This window comes from Kogia breviceps, chromosome 11 (genome assembly GCF_026419965.1).
Source record: "Kogia breviceps isolate mKogBre1 chromosome 11, mKogBre1 haplotype 1, whole genome shotgun sequence".
NCBI lineage: Eukaryota > Metazoa > Chordata > Mammalia > Artiodactyla > Physeteridae > Kogia > Kogia breviceps.
Window position 1 is genome coordinate 50,457,204 of NC_081320.1, and position 21,411 is coordinate 50,478,614.

General features: G+C 37.0%; 1 protein-coding gene across 9 annotated transcripts in view; it reads left to right on the plus strand.

Annotated features, from left to right (window-relative positions):
• WDPCP (WD repeat containing planar cell polarity effector) overlaps positions 1-21,411 on the plus strand; it is a 437,730-nt gene that overhangs the window by 315,448 nt on the left and 100,871 nt on the right. The window contains exon 17 of one of the 9 annotated variants that reach the window (XM_067007526.1): positions 1,099-1,290. The exons of the other annotated variants lie outside the window; for them this stretch is intronic. Coding sequence (XP_066863627.1) covers positions 1,099-1,127 — 29 coding nt within the window. The 3' untranslated portion in view covers positions 1,128-1,290. Of the gene's footprint in view, positions 1-1,098; positions 1,291-21,411 lie in introns of those variants that run through there. 9 annotated transcript variants of the gene reach the window in all.

The following is a 21,411-nucleotide window of genomic DNA, read 5'->3' on the forward strand; positions in this document are numbered from 1 at the left end:
TCTCCCTCCCCACCCTCCCTCTCCCACCCCTCTATGTGGTCACAAAGCACCAAGCTGATCTCCCTGTGCTATGCAGCTGCTTCCCACTAGCTATCTGTTTTACATATGTCCATGCCACTCTCTCACTTCATCCCAGCTTACCCTTCCCCCTCCCCCTGTCCTCAAGTCCATTCTCTACGTCTGCATCTTTATTCCTGTCCTTCCCCTAGTTTCTTCAGAACTTTTTTTTTAGATTCCATATATATGTGTTAGCATATGGTATTTGTTTTTCTCTTTCTGACTTCACTCTGTATGACAGATTCTAGGTCCATCCACCTCACTATAAATAACTCAATTTCGTTTCTTTTTATGGCTGAGTAATATTCCATTGTATATATGTGCCACATCTTCTTTATCCATTCATCTGTTGATGGACACTTAGGTTGCTTCCATGTCCTGGCTATTGTAAATAGAGCTGCAAGGAACATTGTTGTACATGACTCTTTTTGAATTATGGTTTTCTCAGGGTATATGCCCAGTAGTGGGGATTGCTGGGTCGAATGGTAGTTCTATTTTTAGTTTTTTAAGGAACCTCCATACTGTTCTCCATAGTGGCTGTATCAATTTACATTCCCACCAATAGTGCAAGAGGGTTCCCTTTTCTCCACACCTAGAATTTTTTTTTAAATTGGAGTATAGTTGCATTACAACGCTGTGTTAGTTTCTGCTGAACAATGAAGTGAATCAGCCATATGTATACATATGTCCCCTCCCTCTTGGACCTCCCTCCCCTCCCATCCCACCCATCTAGGTCATCACAGAGCACCAAGCTGAGCTCCCTGTGCTATACAGCAGGTTCCCACTAGCTATCTATTTTACACATTGTAGTGTATTTATATCAAACCTAATCTCCCAATTCATCCCACCCTCCCCTTCCCCCACCATGTCCACATGTCCGTTCTCTACGTCTGCATTTCCATTCCTGCCATAGAGTAGAATTTGTTAATTTAAAAAAAATGAACATTTCAGCTTAACTTATCAAACGAAAATTCTATTTAAAACCTGTAACTTATTTCTTTCAAAGCATACAATATAACCATTAGAAATGTTTATTTGTAGGTTTTGGTGAAATCCTGGTCATCATTTGACAGACCCCCACTGTGGTCCCATTAGTAGGAGTTCCCTGGACAAGTACAGGCCATTCATGTTTGGCTACTAATAAAAGTCTAGAAGGTAGAATAAAGGAATTTCCACTATACTTTGTTTTTTTTTTTTTACTATTTATATGACATTTTGAAATAAATGTTTTCCAAAAGAAAAAATCAGTTCCAATATTATTAAAACAACACAAAATATTACAAAAGAGATACAAAAGGACTCAATTCAAAACTGAAATATTTGAGGATATAAAAGTATTCTGAGTTGTGGCATCTTTAAAATTTTGTATTTTCTAGTTTTAGACTTAATCTTTCCACTTAAAAATATTTGTTAATAATATCATATTGAAAAATGTAGCAACTCTAACTTTCAAAGACTCTGGACTACTATTTCCACAATCCAGTGCCACCCCTTCCAACATCCAGGTAGGCAAGTATTTTAAGTGATTTTAAATGATTAATCTGTAATAATGCAATTCTGAAAAATCTTTCTTCAGTAAGAACGTAGGAAAGACAGTGTTTTGAATGAACTCACTTAAGAATTTTTTTAAAGCTCCTAGAAAATGGCAGTCTGTACTCATCTAATTTTTCTGTCTCCTAAAACTTCAATGAGGAGGAATAGAAGGGAAGGGTGAGTAACTGACAAATCTAAGAAAGAACCTAGCATGGGGAAGGCCCAGAACCACGCCAAATAATACAAAACCCAAGGCCTGGACTGACTTTGAACTTTTCAACAACGGCATTGGAAGTAAGACAACAGTGGAGCAATGCCTTCAAACTTCAGAAGAAAAATGATTTACTCACTAGAATTCTTGAATTATAAGGGAAACTTTTCAAAATACAAAGAAATGGTAGTAAAAGGGCACTAAGAAATCAGGGTGTGGGGGAGATAAAAAGGACAGTGGGGGAAAGCTCTTCAAGAAGCAGTCTGAGCCCCATTCTACCGCATGACTGACCTTGTCCACAGAGGAGTGGAGGTTAAGTTCCCTGGAGAGGGTAAAAGAGAAAGACCCCAGTGTGAGTACCATGTCACAAAGAGGGGGATTAAAGGATGGTGTGCAACTAAATGGGAAAATGTTGAGATCCCTGGTCTGCTTTCCCCAGTTGGCTCCCAGAACACTGGCAGTAAGAGCATAACTTCCAGGAAAGAGATTTCAAAGTCAGTCAGACTAGTGGTAAAGACCTGTTACATGTACAAAGATACATCTTGGGCTCAACAGCACATACTCCATCCCTCCCCCAAATTATCCTATGTGAAGCTAGTAAGTCTTGAGTTTTGCAGAATTTACTCAAACGTTACCCACTGACTTCCCTAGAATGGGGCTCTTATAAACTCCATAGGGAAGCAGAAATTCAACTATTACTATTCAGCTTCCCTCTTCCAGGAAGCCTTCATGTAACTGTAGCATTACTGTCTTTTCTTTAGAAAGCTAGGTTTGTGAGTGCTACTCAGATCTTCAAAACTAGACAATATGCTGTCTAGAGATACATAGGAGGGTGGTAAAATGTTCCCTGAGGGGCTTCCCTGCTGGTGCAATGGTTAAGAATCCGCCTGCCAGTGCAGGGGACATGGGTTCGAGCCCTGGTCCAGGAAGATCCCACATGCAAGGAGCAACTAAGCTCATGTGCCACAACTACTGAGCCTGCACTCTAGAGCTCATGAGACACAGGTACTGAGCCCGCATGCCACAACTCCTGAAGCCTGCATGCTTACAGCCTGTACTCTGCAACAAGAGAAGCCACCACAATGAGAAGCCTGCACACTGCAACAAAGAGTAGCCTCCGCTCGCCGCAACCAGTGAAAGACCACGTGCAGCAACGAAGAACCAACACAGCCAAAAATAAATAAATTTATTAACAACAAAGTATTAAAAATAAAAGTTCCCTGATAAAATTATTAGGTTAGTGGAGAATCTAGATCTTTGCTGATTTATCAGAAATTATCTGAATAGTTGCAAATGCATTGCACAGTTCAGTCAAGATGACTTAACATTCAGCTATGAATAGAATTCATGAGCATTATCAATGGGAGCTGGGTTGTTTCCCTAAAATAGGAATTCCTAATTCTCTCATTTAAAATTTAAGGTTACTACATTTAGACATATTTATATTTATTCAGTACTGATACAGTCATTTCTCATTTTTGTTTAATGAGGGACTAAAAGAATTAAAGAATATATCCATTTTATATTGTCTATATAGATAATTGGTTTGCTGGAGCCACTTCCCCATTTTTTCTTATGCTTTATAGGTTAGATCAAATGTTAACATTTTTAGACCTTTTCCTCTTTTAAAACAAATACATGACATCAATTTTACTTTGCTGAAATCAGTCATAGATAATGAATATGTATATATCACACATATAATTTTAATTAGATAATGCAATGTCATAACTAATGTAGATTAGAAATAAATGTAGTTTATAATTTTAAAAATATAAGTCCTGTGACACTTCTACACTGAATGGCATAATGAAGCATTATTAAGTAACTTATACATGTATGTAAAAATCACTGTAAATGCAACAGCTATAAATGCAGGATGATACATCAGTGTTGTATTGCAGACTCAAATGCTGCAAGCTTTGCCTCTAAGCAAGGCCTTAAGCATAGTCTAAAAACCACCTACTTATGTGTGCCATCTGTCCTATCTACTCCTAGAATTCTGACCAAGTATCCTGCCTCCTCTGAGGCCTCCTCAGACCAAGAGACAAAAGGAGTTACCTGATCACTAGAGCTGCAAGTAAAAGACTTGATGTTTAGCATGGCAAAGAATGTATAGTTATTATACAAGCCAGCAGCTCTCTTCTTCCCATATTCCTGATCTCCAGCCATGGTATGTGAGATCTTCAGTTTTATCCAATGTCTTGCTTAAAAAAAAAGGGCAGGGGGAAACTCCTGTTGTGCCAATACCCTACAGTCTTAAAGAATCTGGACTTACAGAGTAGAATTCTAAGTGAAAAAGTCTTCCAGATACTCTTAAGCTAAAAGTAACTTGTGATGTCCTTAAGCCTATGCAATGCTTCAGCCAGATTCCAAAGGTTGATCTTTTATATTAGCAGTGATCATATATATGGATGAAATTTTGATTTTTATATTCTTAGCTTTCAACTTTATATGAGTCTCTGTCCAGGTAAGGCTGAACTGCCTGCAAGAGTACTGCCACTTGACCAACCCCTAAGAACGCATCTTTGAGAGCCTGGAGGTGACTCTCCTAAGCAATGCTCTATCCAACTATGGGAAAGGATCCAACCTAGAATAGGACAACACCTCCCTCCATCAAAAATATTTAAACTCGGGCTTCCCTGGTGGCGCAGTGGCTGAGAGTCCGCCTGCCGATGCAGGGGACACGGGTTCGTGCCCCGGTCTGGGAAGATCCCACATGCCGCGGAGCGGCTGGGCCTGTGAGCCATGGCCACTGAGCCTGTGCATCCGGAGCCTGTGCTCCGCAACGGGAGCAGCCACAACAGTAAGAGGCCCGCATACCGCAAAAAAAAAAAAATTTAAACTCTTCTGGGATTCACAGGTTATTTCATCTTCCATTTTTCTAACCTCATTACCCTGCTTAATGAACCTTCTAAAAAAAAGTATAAGGCTTCACCTGAATTCTAATCATAAATTTTCCACAGTTTTAATTAACTGAGACAATAGGAGCAAACAACAGTTAGACACCTACACACAGCAATGCGTAACCCAATCAAGAATCCTTTAGAGCAGGGTCCCCTGGGCCACGGACAAGTACTGGTCCATGGCCTGTTAGGAATCGGGCCGCACAGCAGGGTGTGAGTGGCAGGTGAGCGAGAAAAGCTTCATCCGTATTTATAGCCGTTCCCCATTGCTCACATTACTGCCTGAGCTCTGCCTCTGTCAGATCAGCAGTGGCATTAGATTCTCATAGGAATGTGAACCCTACTGTGAACTGTGCATGCAAGAGATCTAGGTTGCACGCTCCTTATGAGAATCTAATGCCTGATGATCTGAGGTGGAACTGAGGCAGTGATGCTAGCGCTGGGAAGCAGCTGCAAATACAGATTATCATTAGCAGAGAGGTTTGACTGCACAGAGGCCATAATAAATCAATTGCTTGCAGACCCATATCAAAACCCTATTAGTGAGTGGCAAGTGAAAACAAGCTCACGGCTCCCACTGATTCTGCATTATGGTGAGTTGTATAACCATTTCATTATATATTACAATGTAATAATAATAGAAATAAAGTGCACAATAAATGCAATGGACTTGTATCATCCCAAAACCATCCTGCAAAAACTGTCTTCCACGAAACCAGTCGCTGGCCAAAAAGGCTGGGGACTGCTATTTAGAGACAAGCCCCTAAAGATAAGGGATATAGGTCAAGAGATGGAGAAATCATCTGCAAATACACCTGGCTCAGTATCTAAAAGAAAAATTCAAATGTAGGTGCAGCACTGGCCAGTAAATAATAACTACATTCATTTGCTGAATATCACTGCATAATAATTTTGACTTCCATACCTGCTTTTTCTCTGCACTACTGGATAACTGTACAAACTCTCATCAATCACTAGTTAGGAAGGACTTCAGACTTAGAAACCTAATAAGGCGGGGAAACTTTCTAAAATGGCAAGCAATATACAACAGTCATCAGGAGACATCCTTGAAGCTGGAGAAAACATTTTCCTTCAGGACACATTCATTCTATCAATTTTAGCTAAAAATTTCCTAGAACCTTTCAGAGTCATAGTTATGACCAACTACCTCACATTTAGCTTAGAGTTATACATGTTCAGTCAGATTTACCCACCTTCTGCTGCTCCCTACAACTCTCAAGTTACTTTCTCACCCAATGCTCTAATCATAAAAGGAATGCAAGAAGTAACAAACTCCCAACAACCTCATGTCCAGCTCTGAAATCTGCTATAATAGGAACCGATTTTCTAAAACTAGAAAGCACTAAGACACATGAAGAACTTTTATTGGCTTAAACCCTGCTTCTACCATCAAAATCTATTCCCTTGAGTTAAAACTATGTACCAGATTGCCACACAAAAGATAGAATATAGATAATAATAAATTTTTTAAAAAATTACTAAGGATGCCATGTTTGGGGCAGCAGGGGAAGGAGATATAGTCAGCATAGTCATAGAATTTTTTTTTTTTTTTGCTATTGTTTGTTCTGTTTTTACTATACCTTAATATGCATAGAATATTCATTACACCACTGAAGATAATATACATATATATTTAAGTCATTCATATTAACATTTTCTAGATGTGTAGAAGTTACTTTATAGAAAATTTGGAAGCAAGGCAGAACAAGTACTTTAGTACCAAGTTTTAACAATTTTGTTAAAATATATTTATAATTCTTATAATACGTTATTTTAATTGCAAGGAAATTTTACTCGTTTAGATGGAATAAAAGTCTTTCCTTGAGGACTTACACCTTAATCTCAGGTTTTCAAACACTGATGTGGTTGCATGGCCTTTTAAAAGCCTTTGGGTACAAGAATGATAAAAAGTGGTTTTAGTTATTGGCATGCCTGTGCAACAAAGCATTTAGGAGTTGTGATTGACAGGCCAGAACTGTGTATAAGGGAAAAACCTATGCTTATGTCTGCTTCAGTGACTTTATTAGCCACACCCTACTTGTAAATTGTAAACTGTCATTCAAAGTAGCAAAGTGATGTTTTAAACAAGTCAGGTAATAATACCCCTACTTCTTTTGTCTTAATGCCTAAAGGTAAATTCAGAAAGTACTCCTATGTTTTGGCTCATAAAAGCATCCATCTGGGAAAAAACTAAATAAAAAGCCCAAATAGTGAAGAGCAATGCAAAGAATTATGCATATGTGTAAGTTGAATATTTAAAATCACAGATAATTCAGACTTCGTTATAGTTCAGCAACTATTTCAGATTGAGGATGAAGAAAATAATTTTATTAATTGTTGGCAGTTTTTAACCAGTATTTTAAAACACTGTTAACAATATATACTGAATTAAAATTGCTAATAATATGAAAAGTTTCACTGGAGACCTTTACTATCTTTGCAAAGAACTTTGGGAAAATTTGTGTTTTAAAGCATGGTATATTTTATGAGAAATGCCTAGTTTTACATTAAAATATTAAAATAAATGCAGAAACAAATATATATTCACATCATAGTTTTCTAACAACTGCACAATTTTGGACTGAAATAAGGGATGAAAACAAGTATTACAGTTTGCTGACTTCTTACTAATAATATTCTAAATATTCTTTCCTGAATTTTAGATAATTTAATCTTAACTAACCTATGAACTCATCAAAAAAATACAAATTGTACAGAAAAGCACAATATAGTCAATGAAAATCCCTCAAGATCCAGTCCGTCTAATCTGACCAAAAACATTACTTGCAACAAAATACCTTTTGTGATCTAAATTTCAATAAGGTAATAATTCAAATGTCTAGCTTTTAGATAAGTATTAAAGGTTTTAATACTTGTACCATGAATTACCAAATTGAATTCCAGTCAGTGCTCAGATTTGAGGTAAAAACCTTTGTGTAATTACTCAGTAACTTACTATTCCATAGTGACACTTCTAATATTCATATCTGAACGGATATGAAGGCTATGTCAATGGATGAGGCACCCTTAAGGGGCATGAGGTAGTGTAGTCTTTATCTGTGATTCAATTGAAGGAATCTTGGGTTTTTCTTTTTGAGGTGGACCAAACCACAGAACGATGTCTCAGGAAGCCTATTTATCTGACAAGAAGAAAAGATAAACACCTGTAAGTTGATGTTTAAAGCCCAAACTAGTTTTGAAGTAACAAGAAAGGGAAAGCTAACAGTTCAAATTTCAGTCACTTTTCATCTAAACCCATCAATGTGTGCACTGGTCCATTAATTATGTGGCCCAACACAAAATGATATGTTAGTCATCCCTTTTCTCTTAGATGACAGATGTGAGGTAAGATTTTAGTTCAGGAGAAAGAAAGCTATTTCAAATACTTCACCTTTTGGTCTCAAGAATTTACCTAAGTCATGTATGAAAATGAAAAACTACTAATTGAGGATCAAATGAACTGCTTTGTTGATCACTCTATTTAAACCAAAATAAAATTGGAGAGGAGTGATTTAAAACCTATGATTCTAATGGACCCAGCTTTTCTAGGTTAATAAAGTATTCTAAGCAAAGGTTAGCAAATTATTTTCTGTAAAGCTCCAGATGGTAAATATTTTAGAATTTGTGGGCCATACGGTTTCTGTCACAACCATTCACTCTTACTCTGACATTGTGCAAAAGCAGCCATAGACAATATGTAAATGAAAGATCAAGGCTGCGTTCCAATAAAACTTTATTTATGGACACTTAAATATAAATTTCATATAATGTTCACATGTCACAAAATATCCTTCCAATGACTTTCTTCCAATCATTGAAAATGGAAAAATTATTCTTAGTTTACAGGTTGCAGAAAAATAGGCAGTGGGCTGGATTTGGCCTGGCCATAGTTTGGCAACCCTTGTTCTAACAGATTATTTTGGGTCTTGTTTTGTGAATTTATTTCTATGCTTCAAAAGAAAAATATGTCACAGAGATTTTATTAAAATCTTGCTCAAAGTATTTGATAGATGTTTTTAAAACCCTATCAATGAGTTGCTAGAATAAATAAGTGGAAACACTGCCGTTTAAAATATTTCTTCTAGATGAACCTAATTCAATGCTTTTAGACAACATTATTATTGTAATAGTCCCTAGTAGAAAACATCAGTTTTCAGTATAAAATCTGGTTCTATTTATTGTTTTAAAATTTCCTATGCTAATAAAGTCTCAGAAAAAAAGCAATTAAGTTGGGCCATTTCCTAAATTACCTATTTTACACTTTTGTGTGTGTGTGTGTGTGTGTGTGTGTGTGTGTGGTACGCGGGCCTCTCACTGTTGTGGCCTCTCCCGTTGCGGAGCACAGGCTCCGGACGCGCAGGCCCAGCGGCCATGGCTCATGGGCCCAGCCGCTCTGCGGCATGTGGGGTCCTCCCGGACTGGGACACGAACCCGTGTCCCCTGCATCGGCAGGTGGACCCTCAACCACTGCGCCACCAAGGAAGCCCTAAATTACTTATTTTAGAAGAGTATTAAGTATGTGTGAGTTATTAAGTATTCTGATGAAGAAAGTTAATTATACATGTGCATTACATAAAATTCAAACATTGATGAAATGTTTAATTTGGGAAAATAAAAGCTCTGTATAATAGCACCTACCATAAAAGGAATCTTAACATATTACATATTTTTCTAGCTTTTCCCCTTGCACATATTTTAAGAAAATATGGTAATACATGGTCATATATTACTTCCTGTTTTACAAATTTCCTTTTGAAAATTTTTAACAAAATATTTTGGAAAGCTTCATGTCTATATGTAGATTTACCCCTTTCTTTTTTTTGACAGCTATATTATTCATTTGTATGGATATACTATAATTTGTTTAAGCAGTATCCTATTGCTGGATATTGGGGTTATTCCCTGTTTTCATGAAAATCACTGCTGCCAGAGGATTCTAAAAAGACAGCATCACTGTAGTATTTGAATCTCCTTGAAACTCCTCATAAAACAGAAATAGCAAATAGGATAGTAAACCCCAAAATCTATCTACAACAAAATCTAGTAACATATTCTTATGAACCCCAAAATATAAGTGGGTTGGAACAAATCAGCAGTAGCTACAAAATGTAGTAACATCTTTATGGATTCACAAAGACCCATACTGGGTGTTGATGCAATGTGATTTCTACCTAGTGCTGTGAATGTCAAAGTGAAGAAATTCAGTGAAGCTCTGGTAAATGGTGGAAGTAGCTAAGACTCTCTTAGAAAGTAGCCAAATGCTTTGCCATCCAATTAGGGACATGCATGAATGGATGAATGAGATTCCCACTGTCCCTACCTACTATCCAGCAAAACCACAGCCAAGGAAAGAGGTTTGGCAGAATCAGTGGGGAAATGAGTCCCCGTTGAGCTTCACTCTAGTCTGGCACAGTGAAAAGACTCAAGAGGTATATAAGTGGGAGGCACCCCCCCACCCCCCACCACATCCCTATGAAGGGGTGGTATGGGGCAGCCTTGTAGGCCATCTCTGAAATACCACTACTTTTACTATTTTTTCACTGACCCAGTAAGGGGATTGGAGGGGGTAACCCCCAAGGGGCTCTTGCTTCTGGCTCCAAGCACCCAGTCATACCAGCCAGGCACAATTCTAGGGACAGGGCCAGGTAGGGAGCTGAACTGATATTGTACACCTGTGATACGTAATGCAGGTGTCCTAAGGGAGGACAGAAGACTCCCATGGAGCAGAAGAGCAAAAGCTCACCTGATCTTGATCTTCAGCATGAATACAGACTTTGAAAGCAGGAACACACACACACACACTATAATAAAGATGTCATGGGAAAAGCAGAGGGAAGGTAATGGACTTATTATGGCCCCGAGAAAGAACTCAAGTACTACCTGGAAAATTTCCCATGGCCACTCTTAGAACAGCAACAGAAACTGGAGGGAACACTGGGAGCTCTAATTTTTGGATACAAAGGAACTGTGGGAAGATATGGAAGTACTGGAATGGTCTAGATTCTAGGTCCTATAAATGCTTAAAACTAACAAATCAAAATACTTTTCCTAGATAAATCCCTGAACTGAAGAGAAACGAGACTAGAGACCAAATTGAGCATAACAGACACAACAGGGCCACAGAAAAAAAGGTTGAAATTAAATATAGGTGGTCTGAATGTTTGTGTCCCCCCAAAGTTCATATATTGAAATCCTAACCCCTAAGGTGATAATATTAGGAGGCGGGCCTTTCTGAAGGAGATAAGGTCATGAAGGTAGAGTCCTCATGAATGGGATTACATAGTACCCTTATAATTGAGGCTCCAGAGAAATCCCTCACCTTCTTCTGCCATGTGAGAACACAGTGAGAAGCTGGCAGTCTACAACCTGGAAGAGGCCTTCACCAGAATGTGACCATGCTGGCACCCTGATCTTGGGTTTCCAGCCTCCAAAACTATAAACAATAAATTGCCTTTTTATAAGCGAGCCCATCTGTGGTATTTTGTTACAGCAGCCCTAATGGACTGAGACAACAGGAGACCATATGTTTGACTAATTGAACACAACAGACTCATTCATGAGCTAGCTCCAGAACTATGAAGACAAAAAAGTTATCTTGGCCCACACTACCTCTTCAAAGTATAGAAAAACAAATTTCTCATAAAAACGAATAATAAGAGAAGACTGGGTGGGATAGGGAGGGTTGGAGGGAGGGAGATGCAAAAGGGAAGAGATATGGGGATATATGTATATGTATAACTGATTCACTTTGTTATAAAGCAGAAACTAACACACCATTATAAAGCAATTATACTCTAATAAAGATGTTAAAAAAAAAAGACTGCAATCAAATCTCATACAAAGTTACTTCTACAAAACAATAAGATGCAGAATACTTTCCCTATGAACAGTGAAAGCACTCTAGAAAGATCTGGAGTGCCCATGAAGTGCCCACAAACAGATGAAAACTGACCCTAATATTCTAAAATAAGCTTAAATAAATTAATAAGAAGATAGAAGTTATGAAATAACAAAAATGAGTATGAGAGAAACTCAGAAATGAGATGATTATAGAAGCAAGATTTTTTAGAGGTGAAAGAACTAAAAATAATTAGAAATAAAAGGAAAAAATCATTTCAGAAATGAAGTTTAGATGGGAAGAATCACAAGACCAAATAAACACAATGCCTTATGATAGAGAATTTAAAGGAGGAAACACTTGAAAATTTTAAAAATCAGTGAAGGAAACCATCAACAAAATGCAAGAGCAACCTTCTGTGTGGGAGAAAACATTTGCAAATCATATATCTGATTATGGCTTAATATCCAAAATATATAAAGAATTCAGTCACTTAAGAGCAACTCAATGACTTAATAGCAAAAAGACAAATGATTTGATTAAAAAATGAGCAGAGGAACTGAATAGACATTTTTCCAGAGAAGACATACAGATGGCCAATGGGTACATGAAAATGTGCTCAACATCACTAATCGTTTGGGAAATACAAATCAAAACCACAATGAGATACCACCTCACACCTGTGAGAATGGTGGTCATCAAAAAGACAAGAAATAGCAAGTGTTGGTGAGGACCTGGAGAAAAGGGAAGCCTGTGCACTGTTGGTAGGAATGTAAATTGGTACAGCCACTACAGAAAATGATATGGAGGTTCCTCAAAAAATTAAAATAGAACTACCATATGATCCAGCAATTCTACTGGGTATAAATCCAAAGGAATTGAAATCAGGAACGCAAAGAAATATCTTTACTCCCATGTTCACTGCAGCATTATTCACAATAGCCAAGACACTGAAGCAACCTAAGTGTTGCTTCATCCAACTGATGAATGGATGAAGAAAATGGGTCATACACACACACACACACACACACACACACACACACACACAATGGAATATTATTCAACCATTTAAAAAAATGAAATCTTGACATTTTTTACAACATGGATGGACCTTGAGGGCATTATGCTAAGTGAAAAAAGTCAGACAGAAAAAGATAAAAGAGCATATGATCTCACTTATATGTGGAATCTAAAAACAAAAACGAGCTCATGGATATAGGTAACAGATTGGTGGTTGCCTGAAACGGGGGTGGGGGGGTAGGGGCGGGCAAAATGGTTGAACGGAGTCCAAAAGTACAAATTTCCAGTTACAAAATGAATGAGTCATAGGATGTAATGTACAACATAGTGCCTATTTGAAGTTAGCTAGGAGAATGGATCTTGAAAGTTCTCATCACAAGAAAAAAAAATTGTAACTATGTAAGGTGATGAATGGATTTATTATGGTGATCATTTTGTAATGTATTCAAATATCAAATCATTATTTTGTACACCTGAAACTAATGTTATGTCAATTATACCTCAGTAAAAAAGTGTATATCTTGAATAAAACTTACTGAATCTGAGAAAAAAGTGAAGGAAGAGATAAAAAGGACTCAAGAAAAAGTATTAGATATAGATGATAGACAAAGAAGATCCAACATATGTATAATAACAGTTCCTAAAGAAGAAACCCCAAAGCAATACAACGGAATAAATAATTAACAACTCTAAAGGAAACTTTCCTGAAATAAAAAATACTTTATGACAATCTCTAGGTCCATTCACATTGCTGTAAATGGCATTATTTTGTTCTTTTTTATGGCTAAGTAATGTTCCATTGTATATATATACATCTTTATCCATTCCTCTGCCAATGGACATTTAGGTTGTTTCCATGTCCTGGCTGTTGTAAATAGTGCTGCAATGAATAAGACAAATATCATATGATATTGCTTATATGTGGAATCTAAAAAAATGGTACAAATGAACTTACAAAACAGAAATTGAGTCAGATATAGAAAACAAACTTATGCTTAGCAGGGGGTAAAGGGAGGGGGTGTGGAGGAGGGAATAATTGAGAGACTGGGATTGACATATACACACTACTATATATAAAATAGGTAACTAATAAGGACCTACTGCATAGCACAGGGAACTCTTCTCAATACTCTGTAATGACCTATATAGGAAAAGAATCTAAAAAAGAGTGGATATATGTATAACTGATACTTTGCTGCACAGCAGAAATTAATGCAACATTGGTAAATCAACTATACTCTAATGAAAATTTTTTTAAAAAATACTTTGTACTACAAAATTAAAAGGCATATCACACAGCTGGGAAAATCAGCCACATTGGCCAATATCAAGACATATTCTATGAAATGCTTGGACTTTAAAGAAAACAAACAGACTAACAAAATCCTTTGGTCATTCAGGCAAAAACAGTAAGTCCAGGCTTCCCTGGTGGCACAGTGGTTAAGAATCTGCCTGCCAATGCAGGGGACATGGGTTCGAGCCCTGGTCTGGGAAGATCCCACATGCCGCAGAGCGGCTAGGCCCGTGTGTCACAACTACTGATCATGCGTGTCTGGAACCTGTGCTCCGCAACGGCAGAGGCCGTGACTGAGAGGCCCGTGCACCACAATGAAGAGTGGCCCCCGCTCACCGCAACTGGAGAAAGCCCTCACACAGAAACGAAGACCCAACACAGCCAAAAATAAATAAATAAATAAATTTTTAAAAACAGAAAAAAAACACCAGTAAGTCCTTATAAAGCAAATAAAATCAGATTATGATTACTTTTTTATAGCAGCAATGTATTCCAGAACACAATATAGTAATATATTTAAGATACTCAAGAAAAGAATATGTCAACCAAAAACCTTATATTCAACCAAAACAACCCATATTCCCATGAGCCATTCCTAGGAAATCTGAAAGAGAAAGAGATTCAGACAACCAAATAACTGAAAGACATCTACATGAAGACCAGTGGTGAGCATTATAAATATACTGACCCATAAAACCAGTCACAAAAGGACAAATCCTGTATGATTCTACTCATATGAAGTATCAAAAATAGTCCAAGAGAAAGTAGAAAGATGGCTGCTGGGACGGGTGGGTGGGGGATTAGTGTTTAATGGGAACAGAGTTTCAGTTTTGCTAGATAAAAAAGTTCTAGAGACCGCCTGCAAAACAATGTGACTATACTTAACACTAGTGAACTTTATACTTAAAAATATCAATAATTAAGATGGCAACTTTTAAGTTGCTTATCTTTACTACAATAAAAAACTAAATGATAGTTGTAGGGGAGAGAATGACATAACACAGTACAACTATCAAAAAATGTGGAGAAATGATAAGGGTAGAATAATTACCATGACTGCCTTATAGAAACTGGCTGGAAGTAAAAGGGATATCACTTCAAATCTGACATTGGACACAAAGCACCGAGCTGATCTCCCTGCGCTATGCAGCTGCTTCCCACTAGCTCGGTGCTTTGTGACCACCTAGAGGGGTGGGATAGGGAGGGTGAGAGGGAGGGAATATGGGGATATATGTATACATATACTGATTCACTTTGTTATACAGTAGAAACAACACTGTAAAGCAATTATACTCCAATAAAGATGTTTTTTAAAAATCTGACACTGGAGAAGAAGGTTAAAGAGGAAAATGGGCTAATAGCTAATTCCAGCATTGCTCACAGCAGGGGACCAACAGACTATGCTCCCCTTTTTCAGGTGCCAAGGGTATTATATAAAGGTACAGATGTAATGTAGACATAAATGTAACTATCAGAATAAATACAAAACTTCGTAAATATTAAAAGTTTAGTTATACACATTATATAAGGCAGATAACATAGACTGTATGTGCACAATGAAAAATATGACAAATCTGAGGCCAAACATAAATATCATATCAACAAATATAATTTATCTCATTTATTTAAAAAAAGATTTGGATTATCTAGCGAAGCAAAATCCAACACTATACTGCATGCAAAATAGACTCATATGCTCTCACTCTCTCAGGGAGGGGGGGAAAGGAGGGATGGAGGGAAAGAGAGAAGGGGAGATTTTCAGAAAGGTTAAAAATAAAGGGATAAAAATGTGGACAAATTAAAAGAAATGAAAGGTCACACTCCTGATATCTGATAAGGCAGAATTCAGACCAAAAGAGAGATAAAGGAGGATAGTTTCATACTGCTAAAGGATGCAATTCACAATGAAGACATAACAGTTATGGAAATTCCAAACAACACAGCAACTGCTTTCATCAAAGAAATTACAAGAAATGCAAGGAGAGATAAAGAGAACTGCTCTATCAAAGGAAACTTCAATATACCGATCTTAATGTAAGAAAGATCAAGTGGACAAAAATTTAGGAAAGAGAAGACCTAAATGACCTGATCAGTGAGTTAGATCTTTTAGATCTATAATAAACTCTGAACTCTGATAATGGAGGATATACCTTTTTGTAAGTGCTCATAGAAACATTCAGGAAAACTAGCCATATCTTAGGCTACAAAGAAAACTTCCATAAACCTGTAAATTGGAGAGAGTAGAAATAACATGGAAAATATGACCTTTCTGAAAGCAATAAAATGAGACTTGAATAATAAAATAAAAATTAAAAGGCCTGTCACTTGGAAGCTTAAGAACATAGTATTGAATAATTCTTAGATCAAGTTAAATTGCAAAATTTCGTAAAAATAATGAAAATCCAATATATCAATGTCTTTGAGTTAGAGGAAAATGTATAGCATTTAGTACTTACATTAAAAAATGAAATTCGGGCTTTCCTGGTGGCGCAGTGGTTGAGAGTCTGCCTGCCGATGCAAGGGACACGGGTTTGTGCCCCAGTCCGGGAAGATCCCACATGCCGCCCATGAGCCATGGCCACTGAGCCTGCATGTCCAGAGCCTGTGCTCCGCAACGGGAGAGGCCATAACAGTGAGAGGCCACGACAGTGAGAGGACAGCGTACCGCAAAAAAAAAAAAAAAAAAAAAAAAAAAAAAAAAAAAAAAAAAAAAAATCATACATAACTTTAAAAGTTTAGGAAACAACAAAAGAAATCCTCCCACTCAAAAAAAAAAAATGAAAGAATAAAATAAGAGGAGAAATTAATTTCTAGAAATTAAAGCTAGAAAACAAAATCAGTAGAACTTTTAAGTCTAAAATTTGGTCATTTGAAAAAAATCGTCATAAACAAATCAGTAGCTAACCTATTAACCAATGGGGAAAGGAAGAAAGCACAAATACACAAAATCAGACATGACAAATGGGGAATAATTATAGAGACAGAGGAAATTTTAAGTATCATAAGAGACTATTTTACATACCTAAGCAAATAAATTTGAAGTCTTATTTAGAATGGGTAATTTCTAAGAAAACCACAATTTACCAGACTAACATCAAGTCTTAAATGTCAAGTTACCTTAGAAGAAAACAGAAAAACTAAAGCCCTCCCCCCACAACAAAACTCCTGGCTCAGGTAATTAAAGAGAGAAATTCTACCAAACTTGTAAAACTCAGATTATTCCAATGGCTCTTAAACTTTTTCAGACCATTTAAAAAGGAGGAAAATTTCAAACTTCTTGTCATGAGGAAAGTAAACCATTGCTCTTAACCTGTCAAACACTATACCGCAGAACATTCTCACTTACAAATGTCATTGTAACAACTCTTAGATGAAACGTTAGGAAATGGAATCCAGTAGCACATTTTAAAAGTTATGACCAAGTGTGTTTTATTCCCATTTGCAAAACTGGTTTTATGTTAGGAAATTTATTCATATTCATAGAGCTAAGGAATAAAAACATGATCACCTCCACAGACACAAAAAAAGCATTTGACAAAATCAGTTCTCCTTAAGTTAACTTACAAATTTAACACTATGCATATAAAAATACCATCAGAATTTTTTCCCCTAAGGTCAACAAGTTAATTGTAAAATTCTTTTGTAAAGATAAGAAGCAAGAAAAGCCAGGAAAATCCTGCAAGAGAACAATGAGAAGGAGCTGACCCCACAGACATTGAAACATACTATAAAGACTCTATAGTTAAAAGTATTATATTGATATGGCAACGGAACAGAGTAGACAATCCATATGGAGATTTAGTATATGATAAAAGCAATTTAAATCAGTGAGAAAAAGATGAACTTCAACTTTTTAATAAGTGGAATCTCTATAACTGATGACTATATTAGATTTTTTAATGATAAAATTGGATTCACTCCTCACACCACAGTAAATTCCAGAAGGATGAGGAATTTAAATGTAAACCATTTAAGTACTAGAAGAACACATGGGTGAAGTCCAGTATAAGCTGGGAATGGGGGAGAATTTCTTTAAAATGAATGGCAGACAAAATAGGTCCCCCAAAGATGTCCATATCTGAATCCCTAGAACCTATGAATATGCTATGTTATGGCAAAAAGGGACTTTGCAAATATAATTACAGTTGCAGATAGATTATCCAGGTGGGCCCAATCTGTTAGATGAGCTAGAGAACCTTCTCTGGCTAAAGTCAGAAAGATGTGGCAGTAGGGGAGGTCAGAAAAATGTGAAGTGTGAGCGCTTCCCTGGTGGTGCAGTAGTTAAGAATCCACCTGCCAATGCAGGGGATATGGGTTCGAGCCCTGGTCTGGGAAGATCCCACATGCCACAGAGCAACTAAGCCCATGTGCCATAACTACTGAGCCTGTGCTCTAGAGTCTGTGAGCCATAACTACTGAGCCTGCGTGCCACAACTACTGAAGCCCGTGCGCCTAGAGCCCGTGCTCTGCAACAAGAGAAGCCACCGCAATGAGAAGCCCATGTACCACAACAAAGAGTAGCCCCTGCTCGCCGCAACCAGAGAAAAGCCCGCACGCAGCAACAAGGACCCAACACAGCAAAAAGTAAAATAAATTTTAAAAAAAGAAAGAAAAATTTGAAGTGTGAGAGAGAACTGATTTTCTGTTGCTGGAGGAGTCTGCATGGAAAGCATGAGAAGGAATACAGGTAACCTCTAGGAGCAAAAATAGCCCTCGATGATAGCCAGTAAGGAAAGGGAGGCCTCAGTGCTATAACCTCAAGGAACTGCATTCAGCCAACAACCTGAATGAGCTTGGGAGTAGAATCTTTCCTACAAAACCACCAGACAACAGTCTAGCCCAGCCAACAACTTGATTTCAATCTTGTACGGCCCTGAGCAAGGGGCCCAGCTGAGCTGCACTGTGTCTGGCCTTCTGACCCATGGAACAGTGAGATAATAGATGGGTGCTGACTTAAGCCGCTCAATTTTGTTATGGCAGCAATAGAAAAATCAGTACATTATGTTTCAAAATCCAGAAGTAAAATGGGCAAAGAATTATAAATGTGATAACCTAAAATTAAAATATCGGCAAAAAAACCACAGTAAGCAAAATTTTAAAATATAACTGTTAAGGAAAAAAATTATAATTTACATGAGTAAAACTTTAATTCTCTAATATATAAAAACTTCTAAAAAATAGAGAAGAAAAACATCCACAACCCTAAAAAAATGGGCCACAAATATGAATAGAGTTCACAACAAATTAAAACTACCCTGGGCTTCCCTTGTGGTGCAGTGGTTAATAATCCACCTGCGAATGCAGGGGACACGGGTTTGAGCCCTGATCTGGGAAGATCCCACATGCCGCGGAGTAACTAAGCTCATGTGCCACAACTACTAAGCCTGCGCTCTAGAGCCCACAAGCTACAATTGTTGAGCCCGTATGTAAATATGAGATGTAAATATAGTAACATTGATGAAAAAATAACTATAGATCTGAATTTAAATTGATAATATCAGTATACACTAATGATGTAGTTTATATTTTGAAAAATTTTAAAAACCAGTGCCACAACTACTGAAGCCCATGCACCTAGAGCCCATGCTCTGCAACAAGAGAAGCCACCACAATGAGAAGCCCACGCACCGCAACGAAGACTAGTCCCAAAGAGCAGTCCCTGCTCGCCGCAACTAGAGAAAGCCCACGCGCAGCAACAAAGACCCAACTCAGCCAAAAACTAATTAATTAATTAAAGCAAATAAGCAAACCTTTATCTTAGCTGTATCACTGAAAGGTTCTAGAGACGATAACCATTCCTAAATCAAAAGGCATTGCTAGTGCCCAGATTGTTGTCCCTAAATACCATTTTTCCCATTGAAAGGATTGAGAACTTCTTGGCAAAACAGCCAATTCCTGCTCTGGAGTGGGAAATGTTTAAGATGATCCTGGAACATTTTTTCAGAGCAGAAAGCAGGGAACGTATCAATGATTAATGGCAGGGTCATGTCGAAAAGACATAAAAACTAACTTGAACAGAGTCCACTGGCTAAAAATGGGATATTTTGAACATCAATAAGGATAATCTCTGCGATGGATCAAAACATATCATATGTTAGAATTCAAATGACAAAATTAGAATATTACCATTTTGCAAACTCAGATTAACAGAGTATACAATCATCATCCCTGACTACTAACCTTACAAAAAGAGAGAACCAGAAGTTATGTACTTTTTGATGGAGGCCATAACATTATATATGAAGAATTCTTAATCTCCATCCCCTCCAAATAAATAAGTAACCAAAGTCTAATCAAGTCCCAATATCTAACTACTAATTTACAGGGAAATACAGGGGTCAGAAGGACATGTTAAATCACCCCAAAAAGATTCAATCAACGAAATCCAGATTGTGGGAAACTCTGTGGGACAAATGACGCAATTTTTTAAAATGTGCAAAAAGAGGGAATAATTAATCTAAAGATTAAAAGAGTCCTTCAGAAATTTATAAACCAAACTCAATTTGTGGACCTCGTTTGGCTCTTAATTCAAATACACAGACTTAAATATATAACAACTAGCTAGCCAGGCAAAATATTGACTGGATATTTGATGATTTTATTTCTGTAGGGGTGTGATGATGGTATTGTTTTATGTTTAAAAAGGGGAAGCCCTTATCTTTTAAGAAATACATTATAAAATATTTCAAATAAAATGATCTGTCTGGGATTTGCTTCAAAATAATACAGTGGGTAGGGTGTGGAAGTGGATGGGGATGTAGAACGTTGGCCATAAACTGCTAAGTGCTAGATGAGGGACAGCCAGCTTAGGGGGTCATTATACTGTTCTCTCCGGTTTCAGACGTGTTGAAATTCCATAATAAAATGTGTATTTTTAACAACAAGCTGGCATAAATATTTTTGTAAGTACCTATGAGGCTAGTGTTTATACAGGATAAATTTCAAGATATAGAATTTCTAGGCCAGAAAGAGTATGAATATTTTTATAGATACTGCCAAACTTCCCTTTAAAAGGGTTTAGTTACCAACAATACACAATCAACAATGTGCAAGATGCCCATTTCTACACACCCTCACCAACAATCTGAAAAGTTAAGTGACCTGCCCAAGATCAGATGGCATGGCCTAAAAAAAACCTCATATAATGATCAATAATTATCATATTGCCTGAGTCAATGGTTTACTAATTGGAACAGTTTTTAAATTTGTATATATAAAACTTTGAATAAAAGTCCATCCTCTACCAGTTATAAAAAAAATCTTACCAGTTATAAGTTAATAAAAGTTTAGAGAATACATGAAAATTCCATAAATGAAAATAGGTTTCCATTAATATTAACTCAACAATAAGAGTAAAGAATCCTTGAAATTTAAGGACTATTAGTAAGTCATTTAGTAAATCATAGTTAAATGAGACTTCAACTTTACATATATTGTAGCCCTCATATTTCACTGTAAGATTACCATACATTTTGAGGAAATGTATAGAAATAGAATAATAACTAGTATCTCACCACTAAATTTCAGTTGT